This window comes from Mauremys mutica, chromosome 23, assembly GCF_020497125.1.
Source record: "Mauremys mutica isolate MM-2020 ecotype Southern chromosome 23, ASM2049712v1, whole genome shotgun sequence".
Taxonomy (NCBI): domain Eukaryota; kingdom Metazoa; phylum Chordata; order Testudines; family Geoemydidae; genus Mauremys; species Mauremys mutica.
This window is the reverse complement of record NC_059094.1, coordinates 13,536,178-13,560,910: the sequence shown is the minus strand read 5'-3', so window position 1 is coordinate 13,560,910 and position 24,733 is coordinate 13,536,178. Positions and strand designations below refer to the sequence as shown.

The 24,733-nt window shown below is 47.0% G+C and overlaps 2 protein-coding genes across 5 annotated transcripts in view; one reads left to right on the top strand and one right to left on the bottom strand.

The window, feature by feature from the left end:
- Nucleotides 1-24,733, top strand: part of GRHL3 (grainyhead like transcription factor 3) — a 211,551-nt gene that overhangs the window by 75,359 nt on the left and 111,459 nt on the right. The gene's annotated exons all lie outside the window — the stretch shown is intronic.
- IL22RA1 (interleukin 22 receptor subunit alpha 1) lies at nucleotides 6,809-24,502 on the bottom strand. 3 transcript variants are annotated; one of them, XM_044997792.1, is made up of 8 exons: nucleotides 24,273-24,502; nucleotides 22,343-22,746; nucleotides 19,104-19,236; nucleotides 15,609-15,790; nucleotides 14,160-14,344; nucleotides 13,176-13,311; nucleotides 12,186-12,307; nucleotides 6,809-8,821 (listed from the first exon to the last, which is right to left on the bottom strand). In XM_044997792.1, the coding sequence occupies exons 2-8, from the start codon at nucleotides 22,383-22,385 to the stop codon at nucleotides 7,838-7,840; spliced, it is 1,785 nt and encodes a 594-aa protein (XP_044853727.1). In that variant the 5' UTR covers nucleotides 22,386-22,746; nucleotides 24,273-24,502; the 3' UTR covers nucleotides 6,809-7,837. The 3 variants fall into 3 exon arrangements, with proteins under 3 accessions (XP_044853727.1, XP_044853726.1, XP_044853725.1); XM_044997791.1 differs by having other exon boundaries at nucleotides 24,319-24,502; XM_044997790.1 differs by lacking the exons at nucleotides 22,343-22,746; nucleotides 24,273-24,502 and having other exon boundaries at nucleotides 19,104-19,285.

The following is a 24,733-nucleotide window of genomic DNA, read 5'->3' as shown; positions in this document are numbered from 1 at the left end:
TAAGCAAACAAAGCGCACACAAGAGAGAAGCACCCAATGCTTCATCTCCTGCTATAGGGACACATTTCAGGCTGCATTGGTGACAATCCGTTGTAAGCTATGCCCAGGATGGCTGGCACAGGGAGTAGCTATGTGACAACTCCCTAGATATAGCTGAGAAGATAAAGAGTGTAATGCCTTTCTGTAGGGTTACAGATGGCACCTGCCATGCTGATATCACTAAGACAACTGGCATGACAAGGCTCATCTGTCACTAACATGACATCTGGCTGAGAATAAGCGAGGCCTTTGTTGCAAGGCAACTCCAGCTTTTATTGTCTTCTGATGCCTAAACCCTCTTATCCCCCAAAGCCAAGGTAAATGTGAAATGATCTCCAGTTAGTGAGGTATAGCTGGCTAGCATGAAAAGGCCTTTGAAGCGACGTTGAAACCAGGCTGTTTATCTGGAGCTGTCCTTCCACGGAATGGAAAAGAGCAGGCTTAGATCATTAGGCTATTACCACAGCTGTTTTTCCATGATGGATTTTATAACAACGGGGGCTATAGATCGGTTTCAGAGAGAAGCAAAAAGAAGCGTAGTGAAGCTCAGTGCATAGAGGGGATGGTGGAAACAACACAGCTTTAGTAAAATTAGAGGTGTAACTGGCCTGCCCCTCCCACCCCAGGAGAATAGTTTCAGAGAGAAGACACTTCCCCTTCATTCAGTTCATAAGGTGACTCACCAGACAAGCATGTATCTCCTGCTGGTTTAGTATTTCAGGGCCCAAAGGACGTACATGATCATGTCCTGGGCAAGCTGTGATCAGAGCAGGGGACTGGGAATATCTCTATCAAGAATCCCTTTTATAGGGTCGGATCCAGAGTCTTTCCATTGACCTCAATGGGCATTGATCTCTCCCATGTGCATTACAGTTCAGTCTGGTCTCTTCCCTGCCACGAGGGATACAACAGGGAAAGAAGGATAGAACAGTGGTCAGGGCGCAAGCCTGGGACCTGTTAGACCTGGAGTCCATGCCCAGCTCTGCCACAAGCTTCCTATGTGACCCTTGGCAATTCCCTTAGGGCCTGATCCAAACTCAGTGGGAGTTTTCAGTGGGTGACCTCCCACTAGGCACCTAGTTGACTCTCTAGGCACCTAAATAGCTTTAAAAATCTGGCCCTAAGTCTCTCTGTGCCTTAATTGCCCCTCGGTACAATGGGGCTAATAGCACAGCTCTGCCTCAGAGGGTGTGGCAAGGATAAAGACCTGCAGCAGAGAGCAGAGGGACTGGAAAAGGCTGTTAAATAAAGCGCACAGGCTGTATTTCTCAACAGCCTCTTTTAAAAGCTGTCGCCGAGACGCATTGCCCTCCCCCATTGTGCTGTCCCTGCTGATCCCGTGTCTTGGGTTTTGTTTCACAACACCAGCCATGCAGCATGGTGGCATTTAATTATTCCCAGAGTAGCATCACCCGGAATGCTGCTGACATGAGATACCCAGCCTGCAGGCGACAACACTGAAAAAAGAAGCCCACGTCACTGGCTTGAGCCAGAGGGGGTGGCTTCGCAGAATGTTACGACCCAGCCTTTTCTTTGGAAACATGTTAACAGGCAGCTGGCCTGTTGCAACATCTGCAACTGTAATTTCCTAGGGGAGAATGTTCTGCTGGCATGATTCATGAACCCAGCGCAAATGGCGTCATTATGGAAACAACTGCCCAGATCAACTCAATGGCACCAAATGGCATCAGCAAAGGCAGCACAATAGAAATGTCTTCTACAGGCTGATAGCCAGTATCTGCACCTTTGCTGCACTTCTAGACAAGCTCCTGATGAAAGCACTTAGCCCAGGAGTAGTTCTAGAGCCAGGTGACCCAGGGGCTGACGCATGGTAGGTGATGCGCCGCTCAAGTGAGTAGTAGAGAGGGTCAAAATTTTTTCATCTGAATGGTTTTATGACAAAAAATGCTGTTTGCATCCAAATATTTCCCCGAAATGCATTGATTTCAATGAAATTTCATTTTAAACACCCTCCCTCCCCCCAAAATGAAGCATTTCAATAATGCCAGAAGTTCCATTTCAACACCTATGGAATTTTTCACAACAAAAGGACTTCTTCAAATGAAATCCATTGTTTTCTAGATAACATTTAACAAAAACATTTAAAAAGAAAAATCAGAAAATTGGAATGAAATATTTAGTTTTTGTCAGAATGAAATGTTTCGATTGACCTGAAATCAAGTTGGTGGTGTTGGTGTTTTTTTTAATCTCATTTCATGGAAAATTTGAACTTTTTGTTTTCAAACAACAACAAAAATTCTTGAACTCTCGGAACTTCCCACTAAATGGAAAATCCGGTTCCTGCCCACCTCTAGTGACAAACTCCTAAAAAAACTTAGCCTTAATGATAGCCTGGCCCCTCAGGCACCCCAACACTGTTGCGTCTGCTATTGCATCTGCCCCCAGGTCCCTGGGCTGTGACTGCTACCTTTCTTCCCATCCGAATAGAAATGTTTGGGGTGCAGGTGAAGTAGGGGGAGAACCTTTGCTGGTGCAACTAGTAAAAGAAACACTCAATCCATCTCTTGTTTCCCTCGCTGCTCCCCTTTGCATCACCGCTATCCAATCTCTTCACTCCCCCTCCCGCCCCGATCCTCCCTCTGGATGCCAGTTGGGCAGTTCTTGGCTTTTCTCATTTAAATCGTTCACATGCACTATGGACCGTGTAGCACAAACCACTGATGGGGACGTTAGCTTTTCCCCCACACAGCAACTTCGCTCTGGGGCAAATCCTGGAGCCTTTACTCAGGCAGAACTCACCTGGAATTCAGTGAGATGTGTGCCACAGTGAGAACTAAGGACAGATCTCTGCCTCAGGATTTTAGGATCTGCCCCTTTAAGAAGCGCATCACCATCACCAGAATTGCAATTTGCCTATTACAATGCTTTGTGCCAACATGGGGCTTCCATGCTACATGTGAATTTCACTGCATTTGAGCTCATGCTAGGCAGGACCCCTCTTTTTCCCAATTCCCTTGTTGCCAGCATAACCACAGCTAAACCCTAGGGTTAGAGTCAAATTGCAAAACCACACTAAGGCAAATGGAATGTAACCTTTGACCTCATCTCCCTCCGAGCTGAGAAAGCACACAGACTGCGCCCCCCCCCCCGTGTCTTGAATAGTTCATCTCCCCACAGCGCTCATCACCACCCAGAGAAGGGCTTTGCTTATTCCTACAGAAACGTCCCATTTCCCCCTTAAAACTGACAGCATCATGTGCTCAAATGACTTTCCCTCCACACCTGAACCAAATCACAGGCCGAGCTTCCTCTTCTCCCCGTTCCAAAATAATTACCCACTTGGCTGGTGCTTTGGACAATAAAGCCCACCTGTGTCCTATGGTGCGTGCATTAGCAGCGACTCTGTTTACTGCTGGAAAAGGAACAGATCCAGGGCATCAGCTGCAGAATGCCTCATATTTTTACTCTACAGGAATTTTCCCCTCAGTTTAGGTTAGTGCTGGAGAAAAGATGCTGAAGAGAAGTCCCTGGAGACGGATTTTATTTAGCAATAGAAGAGGTACATGCTTCCCCCTCCCTGCCCTGCCTATGTCTCTTATACTCGACCCAGGCCTGGTCTACACTACAGGGTTAGGCCTCCATAAGCTGCCTTGTGTTGACCTCGCTGTGGAAGTCTCTTCACTGCTGTAAGCGCCTCTGTACGCCAATTTAGTAACACCGCCTCCCTGAGCGGCACAAAGTCGCCGTCGCTGTAAGTAGGTCGATGCAGTGTCAGTGTAGACGCTGATGCATTACTCACATCGCCTGTTACTGGCTTTCAGGAGCCGTCCCACACTGCCCCACACGGTCAATGCGATCGACACAAGTGCTCCTGGTAAGGACGTGCACTGCCACCATAAGGAGCTAAGTGTGCGCACACACATGCGATGTAATAACTGCACTGATTGCACGCCAATGTAAGTTAAGTTGACATAATTTTGTAGAGTAGATATGGCCCCAGGGTGGTTCCTCCCATTGGCACTGAAGGCAAGGGATGTACACCACAGACCCAGCCTTCCTCCTACCCTCTCTTCTCCATTCTGCAGCTGGGCTCTGCTGAACTTCCCTATCCCCACTCAGAGAATAGCGTGGGGACTCCATTGGTACTCAGTCCTTGTTCAGGGGGGGGAAAAATCTGTTGGCTCCAGGGAATAAAAGAACCAAGTGGAAACTGAGCAAGCACTCAGGATTTGGTCAAGGACTACGCTGAACTATTAAAAAAGACAAAGGAGGATGGTTTCATTGCCCTGCCAGCACTGAAGAGGACAGTGGGCCAAGGGGAATTCGGTTTCACTTTATTGCCCATGTCTGAAGCTTATGACCATAAATTCACTTGCGTCTGTAAGGAACCACAGCTGCAATGCAAAGCAAACATTCCATTTCAGGGAGCGGCCTCTGCCTTTGTAGGGATCGTGCACTCAGAGGCAGAGTGAGTAGCTAGCTGATTCGTTTACAGAAATGGCACTTAGTCGTATGCCATTGCGTGCATGGCCCAATGCAACTCAAGAGAGAATCAGAGTAATCAGAGATAAGAAACTTTTATTATAGGAAATATACACACAGCCTCCCCTCACACAGCCAATGAGGGTTCTCGCTGCCTCATCTGCTTCACAGCTCAGCCAATCTGAAAATATCCTTTTTCTCCCTTGCCTCTAAATCCTCTTTCCCTCTACTCTTATTTATTGAAGTCTGTAAAGCTTTGGGCAATGCGCTTTCTATGGCAAATACTAGACAAATTAAGCTTCTCCTGTATATTACTGATCCCTGAAGTATATCCATGCCAGTTTCAAATGATGGGGCTTTCACTCTCCTTTCCCTAGGGAAATGACTCTGTCTCGACCTCACAGTCGAAGCATTTGATGGGCTGGTACAAGAACTGTAAGAAAGAGGAGTTTGGCTTAAGTAGCAGGTTCCAAAGAAAGTTGCCAAATTCTGAAGATTGGCCTAGGAGCAGGTGTAATGGATCTCTCGCCAGGCACACACACATCATTAGGTGCCTGTATACTTCCTGCAAGCATCTTTGCACTACCTATTACTAGTAAGAACAGGTTCATTTTTGCACAGATAGCTGCATAGAGAGGTGGTGGCTGGGTCAGAACATCTGGACTACACCCCCTGAATACTAAGTCACACCCCAGCAAAGCCCTCACGGTCTCCTGTCATGGAAGCCCAGAACAGCAGCCTATCTGTGAGAGGCTCAGTTTTCACTCTGTCTGCCCAGCATTGTCTGCAGGTGTATTGAAATACCCCTGTGAAATTGGATCCTGAGAATTGTGGCTATGACCCCACTACCTAACGTGTATTCATCTTGAACCAGCAGCGAATCAGAGTCACTAGATTGTAATGGCTGCTTACGGGGGTCAGTACAAATCACTTCCTGTCATTTGGGCTGGAAGATAAATCTGTCACACTCAGATAAATCTGTCAAATAAAAGGGTCAGAGAACGGGACATCGCCCTTGTAACATTCACAGAGTTTCGAATGACACCAGACATTTTAAATGACAGATTCTCAGCTCACCTTCTCACTCCACATAGTAACATGGGAGTCTCTCTTGCCCCACAGTGCCTTAAAAGCTGTAGGGTACTTTGTGCTCCCCATTCTATCACTCCTGAGCCTCGACAGCCTTCCTTATAGGGCTCGGGAATAGGAATGTTTATAGATTTTGAGGACACATGGGTGCACTTGGAGAATTTTACCTTTAGCTGCCTCGGGAAGTGAATGGGTTAGGACATGGGCCTAAGTAATCAATTTGAATAAATAGCCTTGTATGTCGGTACCTTCTCATTCAAAAGTTCCCAACTCACTGTATAGACAGTGGGCCAGAGTCTGAAGACTTGACTCAGGCCAAACTCTTGTTGTCTCCGATGGGAGTTTAGAGTGAACAAGGAATGTGTAAAAATGGAGTAGGGCCATCAGGAGTTGGCCATAAAAGCAGCCAGCCAGCCCACCCAGGGCACACTGCCCATCAGTGGAGAGAGAATAAATGTTTAGTTATGGAAACCAGGGCATATCCCTAATGACTCTCACAAAAAGTGCCAAGGGCCCTTGGAGCCTCTCCCCAAAGCAGGCAGAACTACGGCTTGTGCTAAAGACACAGATGCAGGTTCACTGCCTGGAACTCCATTTAGTTCCCTGAAGTGCACACAGGTTGAGTTCGCTCTGCCACGATTTGAACCTGTGGTTGCAGAGAGTTTCCATCAGAGGCTTAGAGCACTCAGGCTGCCTCCTTAGCAGTGCAGAGCTGTAACTATTGGGTGTAGAAGATAAGCAGCTAGCTTATGTAACGGAGGAAGGAAGGCCTTGCCTTGTTATGAAAATTAATGGTCATAATTCACTTACTACAGAGAATTAGGGATGAAACCTGAACTCATGTGAAAAATATTTGCAACGTACAGGGGAAATAACCAACTCCAGTTCGTAAAATTATTAACAGGTTCCCTGGCTCCATTGCCCCACGCTGCAAGAAGTGGAAGAGAACACAATAGTAATAAGCCACTGAATGATGGACCTGTGATAAAGAACTTGGATTGGATTGTGCGTGAACCAGTCCAATTAGCTTTTTTTTTCAAATAAATATTTACCTAAAAGCATCAATAGAAACACTTACAACAAGCCAGTGAATTGGCAGCTATTGTCTTTGTTATGATGCTTCATCTCTTTATTAGTTGCCCTTATTCATTCCTCGTTTAAGACAGATATTAAACATGGAAAAGACACACCTGTTATTCCTGCTGTAAGCACAGGGGAGGAGGGGAGGTGTCAGGTATTCAGCGGATATAAATTTTTTATTAAAGTTAATGTTTAAAATCAAATTTACACAAGTTAAGAGGGAAGGTACTGTACATCTGAGGTCGGGCTTGGGTTATTGGGGATTGCAAGTATCCGTTACAAGGTTCACGAGGTACATACATATCACATAACCAGCATAGATCCAGATTGGGGTGTGAGAGTTTTTAAAGCATCAGTGGATAAGTGGGCTCAGGTACGCCACCCATGGAATGTATGAAGAGTCCAAGTCAGTATTGGTATTACAGTTGATCTTAGCCAAAAGCCAAAGAAAAAGAGTGTAACTTGAACTAACCCTTGTTTTCCGGTGACATTGCAAACTGACTCTCCTGTCAATCAGCTTTGATTCAGAACCTCTGATAGATTCCGGCTGATGAGTGATAAGTGACCGACGAACATATGATGAGACTCCAGGCCCAGTCTGTCGTCTCCATGCTCTAAAAAAAATCTGCTTAGAAATACTATTACCATCTGGGAAATGACCACTCATGAGAGCCTCTCTGAACAAGATTTGTTTCTCGCTGTGACTTCATCCAGATCTGAACTTCCCCAAAGTTTAGATCTGAGATTTTGGTACAAAGAAACAGGTGTCAGCTATGACATCTGAGTCCCACCCCAAAGTGACCCAAATTTTATGGGGGTTGAATCTGGCAGGTGAGCTTGGGCTCCCTCTCTAGTTTTAAAATAGGCCAACTTTTAGCTGTAATCAATTTGACAACATCCAAGAAACAAAGAGCTAGGTATTGTTAAAGTGCAAAGATAACAGAGCTTTCCTAGAAGCAATGCAGTTAGTAAAGGCACCCATGCCCATGAAAATGGAGGGCCAGATTCTAACACTCTCATGCATGTTGATTAGTACCTTACTCAGCGAGGAGTCCCATTTATTTCAGTGAGGACAGTTGCCCAGTAGGGCACTCTTTAATGTGAGTAAAGGTTGGCAGAATCCGGCCCTTAGAGATCATTCAACGCTGTGCTCACACATCAGTGTGTTTTCATCCTGGCCATGCTCTCACTGTACCTTTAAATCCAAGTCTCTGAACAACATAGTTAAAAGCATGTCATTGTCCTGGATGGAGCTAGAGGCATGGGATGCAATGGCATTTAGTTCTAGGCAGCCCGGCTCCCTTGCTGCCGGTAGCACATCTGTTGTTTGAAAGTCCGGAGGCTGCCGTTTGTTTTCAGGATATGACAATGAATCTAATGACATCAACTGGCCTGTGCTGCGTTCCTCAGGGAGGTCATTGCAGGTACAGACTGACTTTAGTAAGGGGGAGGATGATGATGGGGGAAGCCCATCCTCTGAGACAGAGTTTGTGTCAACTGTCAGTGAGGACAGCAATGGCAGCAACCCTGCCATCTGCCGTCTGTAGTTTCCTCCTTCCTGCAGCAGAGACAGTGACTGCTGAGGCATGTGCAGCTTAGCTTCCTCACAGTCTGTCTGGAGCATCAGCTGCTGCGCTGGCCCCATGGAGAACACTGATCCTGTCATGTCAGTGTCACTGCTTTCCCATAATCCTCTCTCTACCAGCTTCGGCCTCTGCTCCTTGTAGTTCTCACCACAGTACCTTTCGCCTGGTGTCTTGGTTTTAAGTTTGCCACTGACAAACCTTTCAGGAGAAATACCCTGCAGCATCTGGTCTGGCATCCTGTTGATGCATCTTGGGCTTTCGATGCACACTCCATATGTCAAGGCCAGAGGTTTCTTGTTCAGCGTGCATGGTAGATTTTCCTGGGCTATTTGAGGTGCGTACGCTGAAGAAAAACCATCCACTAGGCTGACTGGCTGAATGATGGGCTGAAACGCCAACACATTGGCCTGTTGTTGATAGGCAGTTTTTTGCAAAGGGAATAAAGATGTCTGCTGCAGCAGATTAATCGGCATTAACTGCACATCTGGGGTGTACAGAGTAGTTTTGGATAAATCATTAATGGGGCTTATAATATGCTCCACTGTTAGCATGAGGGGCTGGAAGGCTGAAATCCCTCTGAAATCCTGTCGTGGTAGAAAGACAAACGTTAGTGAGTAGCAATGAAGCTGTGAGTTTTCAAAGTTTGTTTTATATTATTGCAAAATCCCTTTGGGAAACTGTGCATAGGAGCTTGCAATCCACCATACTGGATCTGATCCACTGGCCCAGCTGATCTGGGATCCCATGTTCCTTCAAAGAAAGGCAAATACCCCTCCTCGTGCACCAGACCAATTGTGCAATCCTCCATATGAGGGAACAAACTCCTTCTTGCCCTCTGCTGTATTTGGCTCACACCCTGCTGCATGGAAATGGATTTCCCTTAGCTTAGCATGCAGAGCTCCCAATACTGTTAATGGCCATTCAAGTGGAGAGATAAACATGTAGGCCAAGGTTTTCAGACGTGACTAGTGACTTTGGATGCCTCAATTTTTGGGTGCCCAACTTGACGCACCTTAATGGGGGGGCTGATTTTCAGAAAGTGCTGAGCATCCATCTTCTAAAAATCAAGTCCCTCTAAGTTATTGCCAGCTGGGCACCCAAGAATGGAGGCACCCAGAATCATTAGTCACTTTTGAAAACTTAGGCTGTAAAGAATAATAAAAGTGTTGCTTTTTGGGGTTCACAATTTTGAAACCTTCCAGCAGATCACCTCAAAGTCAGCCCTTCTCCAAGGAGAATAAACTCAGCTTCCTTAACCTTTCATAACAAAGAGTCTTCAGATCTGCCATCACCTGCATTGCCCTACTCTGAAACTCACCATAACAATCTTTCCTGAGCTAGAATGTCCAGGCTACATTGCCAAAGGAGCGTTACACATGCCTCACAAAATTACCTCTTCTGTACAGTTATCTGCCACAACTAGTCATGCTAGAATTCTATTTTTGGTGGGATAAGTCTCGTGACTGGAATATTGATATAGAGGGATGTATATTGTTTGGGAAGGGCAGGCAGGATAAAAAGGGAGGAGATACATCAAGAATATATGCACTCATTCTGAGGTCCAGAAGGAGGTGAGAGACAGACCAGTTGAAAGTCTCTGGGTAAAGACAAAAGGGGTAAAACAATAGGGGTGATGTCATGGTAGGTGTCTACTCTAGACCACCAAATCAGGAAGAGGAGGTGGATGAGGCATTTCTAGGACAAATAACAAAACTATCTAAAACACAAGACCTGGTAGTAATGCAGGACTTTAACTACCCAGACATCTTCTGGAAAAGTAATATGGCAAAACACAACATTTCTAAAATGGTCTTGGACTGTACATGGGAGAACTTTTTGTTTTGGAAAATGGAGGAAATAACCACAAGGACAGCCACGTTAAACTTGATTCTGACGAAGAGGGAGGAATTGGTAGAGCACCTGAAGGTGGAAGGCAACGTGGGTGAAAGCAATCATGAAATGATAGATTTAATGACTCTAAGGAGCGGAGAGAGTGAGAGCAGCAGAACAAGGACAATGGACTTCAATGCAAACTTTAAACAATATCTAAGGGAAAAAGGAGTTCAGGACAGCTTGCAGTTTCTCAAGGAGACAATATTAAAGGCACAACTACAATCTATCCTAATGAAAAGAAAAGACAGGAAGACTAGTAAGAGGCTAATATGGCTCCATCAAAAGCTCTTTAATGACCTGAAAACCAAAAAAGGAATCCTACAAAAAGTGGAAACATGGATGAATATAGCTAAGGAGGAGTTACAAAAGAACAGCACAAGCGTGCAGGGACAAAATCAGAACGGCTAAGGCACAATATGAATTACATCCTAGCAAGGGACATAAATGGCAATAAGAAGAGGTTCTTTAAATACATTAGGCACAAGAAAAAGATGAAGGGAAATGTAGGTCCTCTATTTAGTGGGGAAGGAGAGCTAATAACTGATGACATCAAGAAGGCTGAGGTGTTTAATGCCTATTTTTCTTCATGCTTTACTATAAAATTAATTGTGCCCAGATAACTCAACACAATTAATACTAACAAGGCAGAAAGAACACAAGCCAAATTAGGTAAAGAATAGGTTAAAGAATATTTAGATAAGTTGGATGTGTTCTTTCATCCTTGAATATTTAAGGAATAAGTTGAAACAATCTTAGAACTGCTAGCAATTATCTTTGAGAACTTCTGGAGGACGGGCGAGGTCCCAGAGGAATGGAGAAGGACAAACAGAGTACCTCTCTTTAAAAAAGGGAACAAAGAGGATCAGGGGAATTATAGTGTTAATAATAGTGTTATAAGGAATAGCCAGCATGGATTTGTTAAGAACAAATCATGCCAAACCAGTCTAATTTCCTTCGTTGAAAGTTACTGCCCTAGTGGATGGGGGAAAGCAGTAGATGTGATATATCTTGATTTTAGTGAGGCTTTTGACACAGTCCCACATGACAGTCTCATAAGCAAACTAGGGAAATGCAGTCTAGATGAAATTACTATACAGTAGGTGCACAACTAGTTGGAAGATGATACTCAAAAGGAGTTATCAATGGTGTACTGTCAAACTAGGACAGCGGAGAGGGTCAATCCGGGTCCATTACTGTTAAAATATTTTCATTAATAAGTTGGATAATGGAGTGCAAAGTACCACACTGAGGAAGGAAAAATCAAATGCACAATTACCAAATGGGGAATGGCTAGGTAGTGGTTCTGTTGAGAAGGATCTGGGGGTTCAAGGGGATCACAAATTCAATGAGACAACAATATAATGAAGTTGCAAAAAGGACTGATATTCTGGGGTGTATTAACAGGAGTGTTATATGTAAGACACTGAAGGTAACCGTCCCATTCTACTCAGCACTGGTGAGGCCTCAGCTGGAGTAATGTACCCAGTTCTGAGCACCACACTTTAGGAAAGATGTGGACAAACTGGAGAGAGTCCAGAGAAGAGCAGTAAAAATAATAAAAGGTTTAGAAAACCTGACCTATCAGAAAAGGTTAAAAAAAGCCCTGGGCATGTTTGGTCTTGAGAAAAGAAGATAGAGGGGGGACCTGATAACAGTCTTAAAATATGTTAAGGGCTGTTATAGAGAGCATAGTGATCAACTGTTCTCCAGGTCCACTGAAGGCAAGACAAGAAGTAATGGGCTTAAATCTGCAGCAAAGGAGATTTAGGTTAGATATTAGGAAAAACTTTCTAACTCTAAGGGTAGTTCAGCTCTGGAATAGGCTTCCAAGTGAGTTTGTGGAATCCCTGTCATTGAAGGGTTTTAAGAACAGGTTAGACAAACACCTGCCAAGGACGGTCTAGGTTTACTTGGTCCTGCCTCAAGCACTGGGGGTTGGACTTGACTTCTCAAGGTCTCTTCCAGCCCTACATTGCTATAATTCCATGATCCTATTCAGATGGATTCACATTCTCTCATATTAAACATTTCCTGTAAAGACTTAAGGACACTTACCAAAGACTTTGGCCGTGCTGTGTGTTGCTTGATGTATTTATAGCTCACATAACATACCACAGCAAACAGTGATCCTGTAGCAAATGTAACTCCCGCAACACAGTATAGGAGCCAGGTGGTGTCTGTTCAGTGGGGGGGAAAATGCAATTTAGCCTCACAGAATAGGGTTGGAAATAATGTACTGGATCATCTAATCCATCCTCCAGCATTCAGTTCTTAGGGCTTAATGGTGCCATTAAGCACATCTGTTTTCCACCATGCTCTTTATTGCTGCTTGAGATCATCACTTTTTTCCCCATTCCTAATGAACTGGTGAGAATAAATTGATCCCACTCCTTCTTATAACTCTGAGTGTAATTGCAAACTGTCTCTCCTAGGCAGCTCTCCTCATGGTTAGCTGTGTATGATTGCACAAAGGCCTTGGGGTAGTGGAAACTTAAAACAAAGGAATAACATGCTGCTGGACTGTGCTCCGTGATGTAGTGGTTCTCAAGCCTTTTCATGGAATGGATCCACCTCTTATTAGAGTGTCACATGGACACCTCCCCTCCCATGGGCAGCAGGTATCAATGGCCAGGGGAGGCTAAGCCTCCCCTAACCCAGGCTGTGGCCCCACTCTGCCCCAAGACCCTGCCCTCGCTCCCCCTGTCCCCCAAAGCCAGCAGGGCCTCAGCTCCAGTTGATGGGCTTGAGCTTAGGGCTCGGGCCAGCGGCCAGGGCAGCCAGAGGTGGCTTGGGCCAGCCAGCAGCCCCGGGCAGCTTGGGGATCAGGCCAGACAGCACGGCTGGGGCGGGCTGGCTGGGGCTCCTCTGGCTGTAGGGAGAGGGGTAGGGAGAAGGGGGAGGAGTGCTCAAAGCTTCAGTGGGTGGAGGGGTGGGGCCAGTGCTAGCTTCCCTGAAGGGGGGCGGGGTTCACCCACCGCCCATGTCCCCTCCACATTTCCAACTACATGGGCCTCTAATTCAGACATGCAGATTTAGCAGGCTCACCTGGTAACGTACTAACGGAAAACACATGAGGCTGGCTTCTTTTTTCTAAGTACTTGAGATATATTGTGACATTATATTCAGTGTCTGGGTTCAAGTCAGAAACTTCAAATTCTTTTTTGTTCTCATTCTTTTCCCACTGTTCAAACAAAAAACAAAACAAAACAAAAAACCCCCAAAGCAGAGATTTGTATTTTAAAGAGGTTAAATTATTTAATTACTTCAACTCCAATTGAAAAAAATCAACAAAAAACTTGTATTAACCAATAAAATCCTCACCTGACTCTTACTAATAACCCCCAAGACTAGCAAAACATCTGATTAGTTTTTCACCATTAGGTTGTTTGCTTTTTGTATTTCACTTCCCTGAGACAATGAAGATAGTACAGCTGGTTGGATAATTTTCACTGCAACATATTTCCATCACAAAATGATATTTTGACAAAACTAAATTTTTCAACAAAAATCATATTGATGTTGCTGAAATTTTGTTTAGGAAAATATTGAGGAAAAACTTTCAAAAGTGTCAAAAGAGCCAGTTTTGACATTTTTGGAACAAAGAGTTTTGATTTTTCATTTTTAAACAACTTCTCATTTTGAAATGTACATATCAAAAGAGAGCTAAAATTGAAACAAAACATTTCAGCTGACCCGAAATGAATGTTTCATGAAAATTTTTGAAATTGTGGGGTTTTTGTCGCTATTTAGAATGAAAAAAAGTTTCAAAATCTTGAAATTTTTCATGGGACAGATTGAAAATCCATTTTCCAACCAGATAGGTCATGTTCCCGTTTGAGTCTGGTCAGTTTCTAGTCAGTTGTAGGATTGGGCTTCTCTGAATATCAAAGATACTGAAAATTTTCGTTCTTCAGAAATCGCATCTAGCATGAATTCACTTTTATGCCTGCCCCGCCCCCGCATTTTATTCCGACAAACAAGGCTGGGTTTTACAAAAGCCAACAGTTAGTGCGTGTGTGGAGGTGATACCTCTTGGTGTGTCTTTTGGCTGAATAGCATCATGTGGTAATCGATGGTACCAAATCTGCTGTAGATGTCTTCCACAGTTAGCTGGGAGCCATCCTCATCTCTCAGAGGGGTGTAGGGGGGTTGGATGAAAAACTTTATGGATCTAACGCTAGGAACGTATTTCACCGCTGGCTTTCCAATAGTAGCTAAGAAGATGGAGAGTAGGCAATGTCATTTAACTAGACGAAAGATGATAAATTACTACAGCATCTGTTTAGCGAGTATAATTATTGCTTCTGACATTGTAACAGTGCCCTTCAGCCCGATATGCCCGACAGCCTAGAGTTATTAAACTTTTATGGAGCTTTATAAAATGTGGCATCAATCATTCCTTATCGCAGGCTGTGAAAGAGTCACTATGAACGATGAATTCTCAAATAAACTGAAGGGCAAGTGTCAAAAGAAATCGAACAAGATTATAGGTGGAGGCAAAGCGCTTGATCAGCTGTGAGTTAAAAGCGACCGCCTGTAGTGCGTCAGGGTCACAGAGCCTTAAAAATCAAACTGTAGAGAATGGCTGTGGGGTACAATAGTCCCACCTTGAGATGCACCCCAAAGAAAGGTGAATTTCTAATAGTTAGGGATACTACATGGCACTTTTATAGCACGTTTCATACAAGGATGTCAAAGTGCTTTGGAAACACTGAGGCCTACACCTAAAACTTGGGTCAACCTAGCTACGTCACTCGGGGATGTGAAAAATTCACACCCCTGAAAGATATAGTTAAGCTGACCTAAACCCCAGTATAGACACATTTAGGTTGACGGAAGCACCACTGTGGAATTTAGATATACATATACCCTAAGTCTCACAATGTCCCTGTGAAGTAGGCATGGCAAATATTACCCCCATTTTACAGAGAGGGTAAAATGAGGCAGAAAGAGGCTAAAAGACTTGGCCAAGGCCACAGTGTCAATCAGTGGCAGACATGATTTGGAGGTGGGATTATGTTAATTATTCATAAGGCTGGCAGATTATCCTAACCTTCTACAGCTCCAATCTCACAGCTTCCATGACTAGGTCTGTGGCTGCTCACAGGCTCCCATCATACCCCTCTTAGTGTTCTGCTGGGTCTCACTATCCCCTAATAGAGCCCACAAGTGCGCTAAGCTGGGCAGTTGCTCCTTCAGAGATATCTGGCTTTCTGGGGTAGGTCAGCAGCCCGTCTCCACCTCCAACCCACTCGGGACACAAATGTCAGCAGGAGCCCAAAGCTCCCTAGTCAAACTCCTTCCTGTCCAGCATCACAGTCTCTTTCAGAGGGGGAAAACACCCATAAGCCCCTTTCCATAGTGGCCTTTGTCCTGCAACACTGAAGCCAATGGACATGTCACAATAAACATCAATGAGAACAGGACCGAGCCTACAGTAATCAGGTGTGGTGTTAACAGACTCAGCCTATCCCTTACTGTCTTCTCTGGGGTAGAATCTCTGTGAGCAGACCCAGTCGGAAGAGCAGCAGTTCTGGACTATGGCCCTCACTCGAGCATAGTAGGGCTCTCCGAAGTTTTCCGTCTCGTGCGTGAGGTTACAGAAGGGCTGCGTGATATTCTGGCACTCGCTCTTCTGAAGCCAGTCTTCATCCCCGTACCTAAGAGAAGATAAAGTGACTGCTCTCAGTCCGCCCTATCGAATTGCTAGAATATATTTTACACAATCATAGACACACATGCGTGAACGCTCCCTAAATATTTGAGATCTGCAATATCAAAGTAATGACCAACATAAATGCCACTATTTTCTGCTCCTTGAGTGCTTTTCAGAGCAGGATCTCAGAGCATTTTACACATATGAGTGAATTAAGCCTCAGAATGCTCTTGTGAAGTGTCATTTCACACACCCCCATTTTACAGATAGGGAAACTGAGGCACAGAGCAGGGAAGTGACTTACCCAAAATGAACAGTCAATTCTGTAATAGAACCCGGTCTTATAGCTCCCAGACCCAAAGTGGTTTCTAGCCCTCTATAAATGACTCACTATACAGATTTGGGACATACAATTACTGGGTTGTTTAAAGATTCTTTTCTTTCAGCCACTGATGAGAATTTATTCAGCGAGTGGGTAACTTTTTGTCCTATCTCTTTATGAAAAAGGGGCTTGTTTACATGAACAACAGAATCAGCGTAAAAAAGTGGCCAGGAAGTACACACAACTCATATTCACTGCAGCTGGCAAAGACCTTGAACAGATTAAAGGTGACATTTGCAGAATTGGGCGCCTAACGTTAGATACTTATATCCTTTATCTAGACATCTAAAGAGGCCTGATTTCTAGAAGGGCTGAGCACCTATCTACCCAGCTGCCAGGCAATGGGTACCTCTGGGAACCCAGCTATTTTCTGCATTTAGGTTCCTAGATATGGATTTAGGCACATGTTGACACCCAACATGGAACATTTTGACCCTGGTTACTAAAGGAAACTCCGCTTCAATTCTGAGCTGTGGATCATAAGGTTGGTATGTAAGGAGCACACGCCCTCTCTGCCTTTTCTGGAAGGGGTTCAGGAATCCCTGTGTTTGCTGTGTTTGCAGGCTGGTAACCAGGACCCTAGAGGAGAATTTTCTTACACATGGAGCCTTCCATGCAGCAGCCAGTCTCTGTGTGTGTGTGCATCTTGCTCAGGACCCCAGCTGATCTGGGATCCACATGGCCCATAGGCAGTAGCTATGCCAGCTCCAGGTGACGGTAATCCAGGCAGCAGAGCCAGCTACTGGGAATGGGCTGTTCTTATCTCTTCTGGAAGAGGCTCCTTGCATAGATTGTTTCTCCTCCTCACAGGGGAATGGAGAATCTGATCCCAGACACCAGTGCTTAATTTATAATGAAAGAGGTGCATGGGCTCAAGCAATTTTTTTACTTTCATAACTGATGCAGCAAGATCAGAGGTGCCAGGGCTATGAACCGCCCAGGCTAGATGTGCCGGGCTCAGCCCTGCCAAGCCCTGGCACAAATTAAGCACTACCAGAAGCTCCCTGTAGCTTGGCAGCTAGAGCAGCTACCCAACGGAACACAGGGATTGGGGTCAGTCTTTGCCAAAGCCCCTCGTGGCTTGTCCTGCAGCCACTGGCTTGGCAGGCAGACTCGGGGTGTAGTCCTCGCAAAGCAGCTGCAGGGCTTTGAGCGCAGGAGTTATTTTCTGTGTATGGGTGGTGACAATAGACAAAGGAACTGAGCACAACAGGGCATTCCAGTCCAGCCCAGCCCAGTGGCACTTAGGAGGTTGTTTGTGGAGCAGCCTAAGTGGAAGGTAGCTGTATTAGGGGCCTCCCACCAGGAAGGATCCCCAACTTTTCATTTGCTCAAAGCAGGGTTTTCCTACCAGTGAGGGGAGGCTGCCTAGTGCCCTGCCAATGAAAGCCCATTATGTCTCACATTCCCTCCCCAGCCTCATGCAAACAGGCAGCTGTGCCCTCTCCTTATGGCTTTTTCATTAATTAGTACAGTTAACACACATCTGGGAGCTCAATGGTTAATGAGCTGGCTGCACTCTTTCATCTGCTCCTCCTGGCACCTGCCTGATTATGGAATCTGTCCATGTCTTGCTTGGTGAAAGAGTTGCCTGTTGGTGAAAACATGGGGAGCAGGTGGGCTGAGAATCTGGATGCCTGGGTTCCATCCCCAGTTCTGCCCCTGAGTCATTGTGTGTAAATTCGCTGTTAAGTTTGCCAGCTGAGAACCCATCCAAAGCCCAATGAAATGAATGGAAAGACTCCCTCTGAATTCAGTGATCAAGCCCTGGGTGACCAGGACCCTACAGCAGACTTGTTCAATGGACGGGGGCTCCCAGCTTGTGGCTGCACTCACCCTGTGCCTGATACTGCAGCCTTTATGCTGAGCAGCATTTACCCAGCTATAGTCCCACCATAGCTCACATGAGTAAGTGCAGCTCAGGAAAAGAACAGGGTTGCATAATTGGGTCCTTCCTGCATGTGTCTCGTGCACCACCACAGATGCAGCCCAGACCTCATGGCCTGTAGGACTAGATGATCCACAAAGGAGCCTCCTTAGTTAGACTGCACTTTCCCTTGGGGCTCTTAGCTAACTCTGCTAATCCAATGTGATCACTGTCGCTGACCCACAGCAGGCTTGGGCAGGGATGGCCAGGCTGGGGTTAGAGAGTGGCAGAACCGTGAGCTTTCTGAGAAGAAGACCCTCCAGCTGGGCCAGAGTGTGGTGGGATTGCAAGAAAATTCTAATGGCCAATTATCTGAAGTCCCCCTGGGTGCAGCTTGGGAAATGTTATGTGGCCTGTTTCTAAACCAGCTCTCAAACGCCCATGACTGTATCAAGAAATACCCTCTCCCTCTCCCTCTCCCTCCCCACAGAGAGGAGACTGGGCTCTGCAGGGCAGAAAATATGTGCTGCTTCAAACTGGCTGGAAAATGAACCAACAATAATAATAATGGAACTGAGTTTGTTTTTCCATTTTATTTTGTTTTTGCCAAAAGTTTTCCACCCATCCCTAGTTCTGAAACAATCATTTGAAGCTCTTCTATAGTCTTGCACATCTCTTTTAGCTCAAATCACTTTACCAAAGTACAAGCAGTATTAGTAGCTGTATTTCACAGATGGGGAAATCGAGGCACAAAACAGACTAAGGTCCCACAGTAGGTCAGTAGCAGAGCAGGGATTAGAACCCCAACCGCCAGCCCAGGGTTCTTATCCACTGGGCCGGAGAGCTTTCAGTTTCCGTTTATTCCTTCTTAACTGACAATCACTCTCCAGCTGAGGTTAACTCCAAGACCCTGGAGCTCAGTTCCAAACAGAGTCATTTCCATGGCAGTCAAAGAAGCAGCCACTGGCAGCTAAGCCTGCTTTCCTGCTCCAGCCCTTTTCTCCCTGAAATCCAGGAACTCAACACCCATTCAAGCAGGACCCCAAGGAGAAGGCAAAGCCCACATACCGTTTGTACTGGACTTCATACACTGTGCCCGGGGGAGTCTCTGCTTCGCTTTCCCACTTGAAGATGTTCTCAAAGTTTGTAGAAGAAAAGGCTGCATGTTTCAGAAGCGGTGACCTCTCTGCAATTGAACAGCCTAGAGGAACGAGGGAGCTAGCATTGAAAGGCACCTTCCAAGTCATAACACCAGGGTTTCCAGCTTTGCCACAACACTCAGCCAGCTGCGGGGATGCTAGTTATCCCTATGGTAGTGATCAAGGACTACAGACTATGCCCATTACAGTCAGCTGGAGATGGGCTGAGGACCTGGTGTTTGGATCTGGACTGAGCTTAGGCTGGAGCTGGGGATGAGGCCAGTTGCTGGAAACAGCCTGCAATTCTGCAGCAGTGCACTTAGCACAACAAGCCACATGTGACTGGTCAGATCTTGAGCTGGACCCCCCAAGCAGTCAGCACAGCTTGTGGGGAGTAGCAAGGGGCAACGGTGCCTTTATGCCATCCCTGCATTCCTGTAGACCTCGAGCTGTCCAGGCCTCTGGCTGGTTCCCTGAAGGCTGCTCTGATTTACACCATCAGCTCTAAGGGTCATTCAGGCAGTCCCGAATCAGCCAGGTATAAAGGGGTGCTGGCCACGCTCCCTTTCCCCTGGGTCACGCCTAGCCTGGGCATGGGGAGGGTGGGTGGAGACTAAGATCTTGGGGCAAGGACCATCTTTCTGTCACGTGTCTGTGCAGTGCCTAGCACAATGGGGCCCTGTTCCTTGGTTGGGGGGCCCCTAGATGCTACTGCAATATATATAATAAGTGCCACTCTAGTGGCTTGACACCACCTGGATTCCCCTGATCTGGGTACCAAAGGCAGCTTGCCAAGAACAATCCCTGCCTCCCTGCCTCTTCCCTGGGCAGTGAGGAGCATTACGCTAACATTTAGGGTGTCACTTCCTGGCTGACCTTGCTGAACCCTGAATGAGTGAGTGCAAAGAGAGAAGTCGGACGGCTAGTTGGGTTGGATTCAGGATGATTGTACAGAGAGCAATACTCAGAGGAATTGCTGAAGGGCCTGGCAGTGGACTCTGGCCTGGGAGCGTCAGGGTGAAGACAACTCCCCAGCTACGTGGCATCTGACTTCACCAGGCTCGGCCCAGGAGCCTGGCTCTGGGAAGCAGGGAACTCACTTGATCTTTCTCTAGGTGCTCCAGAGAGCTAGCTCTGCCCCAGCAATCAGCCCAGCGAGACGCTGATGTGAGCCAGGGCTTGGGCTTTGGGCTCCCTTCAGAGCACTCACTCACGTAAATACACAAGGCAAGGTTTTCCCACGACTTATTCGTGCTACCTGCTGCTCTGGAATGCAGCCGAGGGAACTGATCCAGGCTCTTGTGTTTAGCATCTAACCCTCAAAGAGGCTGTGTTTACACAGCATGCCCTGGCTGTCCTCTGGAGCCAGTGACCTACATTTTCAGAATGTAAATGTAGGTGCAGCTGAAGCGACAAGGAAACGTATTGGCACCGTGCAATATGTAAACAGGGGCTGGCCAGATTCTGCCCTGACGGACGCCCCCATTCTGAGTGCGAGCTGTTCGGGCCGGAGCCGTGCCTGCCTCTGTCTGTGCAGGGCCCAACACAGCTTCCCTCTGGGCACAAGGGCAGTGCACACGGATAGTAACGTGGGCGCTGGTGGGGGCGGAAAGAGGGCAGGACATGGCCAGCCCCTGTTTGCCCCAGGGAGAAAGGCCCTCTGTGGGCTCCTGGAGCCAGGCCTGAGGGCTGATCCTGCGGCCCCTGTGCTCACATAGCCAGCCTCGGAAAGATGCTGCCCCTGGCGCTGCTCAGCATAAAAGGGTTGCTGCTGCCTTTTCTGTTGCCCTGCTGTCCCAGAACGCCCCTGGGGTCAGCACGTGGCTCTGAGTCTTCCTCTGCCCACGAGGGAGTTGGGGCAAATGCCGTCTGCGTGCTACCTCCACACCCCCCCAGCCCGCTTGCTCCCCACAGAAGTCCCTTTTGCTCAGATGTGTCCTGGAAAGGGCTTTAGGGCTTGGAGGCGGGGGGTGCGGGGGACCTGGCCATGGTCTGTGGCACCGGAGAGCATGTTGGATTCCTACACAGACACCGGAGCGAGTTAACCCAGCTGAGAGCAGCCATAGGTCCCACTGTCGCCTCCATGGCTGCTACTTAGCATTCTCAGGGGGACCCAGCCACTGGCAGGAGGGGGCCCCAACAGAACGCAGGGGAGAAAGGGGCTTTCCATGTGGATGGCTCCATCTGCCACGGATTCGGAGGCACACTTCAAACAGATCTCAGGGATCCATGGTGCGGAGAGATCTAAACCCCTCACCCTGCCCCTGTCCCGCACCCCTGTCCTGAGGATCCTGCTGCTGAAGGGGGTGACGTGGCCCCTTAGTCATTAAGCTCAGCTCTTCACCTGGTGTATTTGCTGATGGTAACTGGCCTCAGCTCTGGGGCTGCCTCTTGCAGAAACTCAGCCAATGATCTGACCCCTATGATCCCTCTAGCTCCCTTCCCCCGCCAGTTTCCTATTGCACCTTCCTCCATCCCCAGGGACTGCTAATTTTGAGAGGGCCTGATCCAAAGCCCATTGAAGTCAATGGGAGCCTTTCAGTGATTTCGACAGGCTTTGGATCAGGCCTAGGCAAGCCCCTAGTCCTTCCCTTGCTAGTCCGTACAGCACCGTGCACTCCAGCAGCGCTACAAAAACAACTAAGACTAGAGCAATGCTGGCAGAGAGCTTAAAAACTAACCCGAGCAGAAGCGAACTCTCTAGGTCAGTGGTTCTCAACCAGGGGTCCGGGGCCCCGTGGGGAGCTGTGAGCATGTTTCAGTGCGGCCGCCAAGCAGGGCCAGTGGGACCCAGGGCAGAAAGCTGGGACTGAAGCCCAGGACCCTGAGTCCCACCATCCGGGGTTGAAGCTGATGCCTAGGCAATGTAACTTCGCCAGGGCTCCTGTGGCGTGGGGCCCTAGGCAATTGCCCTGCTTGCTATCCCCTAACACCAGCCCTGGCTTATATATGCAGAAAACCAGTTCTTGTGGCACAGGCGGGCTGTGGAGTTTTTATAGCATATTGGTGGGGGCCTCAAAGAAAAAGGTTGAGAACCCCTGCCCTAGGTTTCATTTCAGGGCAGCCACGTAACAGCCACCCCCTGCTGGGGGAACCAGCCCCTGCACCAGTAAAACCATTGAAGGCCGTGGTTCTCCCGGTTGAAAGGAAATGAAAGCCGGTACTTACCCACCAGGGAACAGACAGCCCAAAAGATCAGAGACTCCTTCATGAATGACTCTGTGAGCTGGGACGTGAAGATGGGGATGTTTCCCAAGTCCAGGTGAGTCACCTCTGAAGGGAAGTAATTTCCTGTCTTCGGGAATGTAAGCGGCGCCGGCCAGGAACAGGCTGCAGAGCTACCGGCCTGCCTTCATTCCCGTTGGAGCACATGAAGCCGTGCACGCACAAGAGGGAATGGGAGTCCACGCACGCACTGACTGTGTCGTACAAAGGTACACAAGGAGTGAAAAGTTCCCCGCTTTCTGAACTGGAGCCAAGTGCCTGTTTTCTGATAAGGAACTGCCTGTCTGAAAGCCCTTGCTGGTACTTCCCATCCTGGCGCTGGTTTTTCTGGTCTGGTGGCTTTACGACTGTTATTTTAAAAAGCAAGACTGGTGTCGGTGCATAGTTGTGGTTACGTAACCTCTGCAAACAAGGCAGCTAGTTTCATTGGAAACACCTTGTGGCTGGTTCCTTCACTCCAAAAACACCCACCTCACTTGTTAGTGAGCTCTATGCCTGTTGCATTTAATATGCATTAGAATCGACTGGCCGATGTGCAGCACTGCCCTCTATAGAATGGAATCTGAATTGATCAACTGTGTGTCATAGTCCCTACATCATTAGCTAGCTATGAAGATTTTCCTGTAGCTCAAGCAGTAGGGGCCTGGAATTTTGGAGCCAGAGGAGCCAAGCTGTATCCCCTATTACAGCTGTGAAGTTCCAAGTGACCACTACAGCCAGCCCATGAACAACCATCCTACTGTAGATGTGGCTGTTTGTTACATAACGTTCCCCCCAAAAATCATGGGTTTGGCCCCCTCAAAAAAAATCATGAGGTTTAATCTATATTCAGGGCTCTTGTTCTTTGCCTTCCAGTCTTTGAGCCTTTTGGGCACCTTCAGGTCACAATTTCAGGCTTTTCTCCGCAACCACAAGGGACAGAGACTTCTTTTTAAAAGGCTGAGCTTCTTACCTAATCCCATGCCTCCAGGAGCTGGGGCTTTAAGAACAAACCAAGTATCATGAGACTTGCGATAAAGTCATAAGAGTTGGCACCGCTTCTCACTCTTTGTTTGGCTTGGAAGAGTTCCCAGGCACAGCGATTTTGTGTGCATAGCCATGGAAAAGCCCCCACTCCCTGCAAGCTATCTGCTCCCGGACTCTAAAGTACAGTAACTTCCTTGCTAGTGGATGGATTCTTGCTTGGATATTTCTGGGGTTTGTATTATCAATTGCTCAGTATCTTACTGTTCACAATAGAGTGAAATCCTGGGGCTCAAGTGTTGCCTAGGCCTATCCTGGCCTACTACATAAATCTGGATTTCACCTGAGGCAGAGCAAAACAGCCACCCTCCCTGGCATCTAGCTGCTAACACCACCAGAGCTTTGGCCCAAGCAAATGGCGGATCAACGAGATCACCCTCAAAGCATTCCCTGAGTGTGTAACAGAGCTGCGTATGAACAGCCAGGGGCTGACCTCTCGGCCCCATTCTGGGGTGGGAACTTGGTATTCTTTAAAGCCAATTTAAAAATCCAAAATACTTGGTTTCCCCTTTCATTTTTCCTTGGAGTTTGGTTTAGGTGCAAAGCTTTTCTCCCAAGCACAAACCATCCCAAATGAGCCTCTTTAAATTAATTACAAACACTCATCGAATACAGTAGTAAAGCCCTATGCCCCATAACCTGATTGTGATGTCCTGAAGGCCAAACATATATTAGAAAAATACCATACCTGATGCCTACCCAGTCCCTGGCCTTGATCCTCTATTATTCTCTAGTTCTCTACCTCAGATTTATTCTAGCACCCATCCCAGTAGAATATAAGCCCTGAGGAATGCTCCGAGTGTGCCACAAATTCACAGAAAAGCACGGGTATGTATCCCTCCCATCTCACCTGGGCAAGCTGTGGAAGTCCAACCAGTTGATTAAGCAAAACCCACCTATCAATTAGCACTGCTTGTGCCTAATCACACAGCCCTGTCCATCAAGGAGCTCTGTGGATGAAGCCTGTAAAACTGTCCTCATGTTTTCCTCTCCTCAGAACTCATGTTACTTGTTAGAAGAAGAAGCAGGTTGACCCAGATGCGGATTGAGTAGATGGAATCCGAGACTTGTTCCCCTGGACCCAATTGTCCAGTAAGCCCCAAACTGATTACAACACACTCTTTTTGTTTAGATTAGTATGTACACACCTACATCCGTTACAACACCCCAAAAACCCTTATTCAGTAATAGAAACACCTACCGTTAGTAAACCCACCCCTATTTAGTACTCATAACATTACATGTTACTTTTATCTTGAAGATACATTTCTTTGCAACAATTTGTTGCCATAAATCTCTCTCATCAGCAGT

What these genes read in the sequence shown, in the direction of transcription:
- IL22RA1 (XM_044997790.1), bottom strand. Translation starts at nt 19,282, where the DNA reads ATGACTTGGAAGGTGCCTTTCAATGCTAGCTCCCTCGTTCCTCTAGGC. An exon ending in GCCAAAAGACACACCAAGAG is followed by an intron (nt 13,312 to 14,159) that starts GTATCACCTCCA and finishes TTGTTTGAACAG; the next exon opens with TGGGAAAAGAATGAGAACAA. An exon ending in CAGCACGGCCAAAGTCTTTG is followed by an intron (nt 8,822 to 12,185) that starts GTAAGTGTCCTT and finishes CTACCACGACAG; the next exon opens with GATTTCAGAGGGATTTCAGC.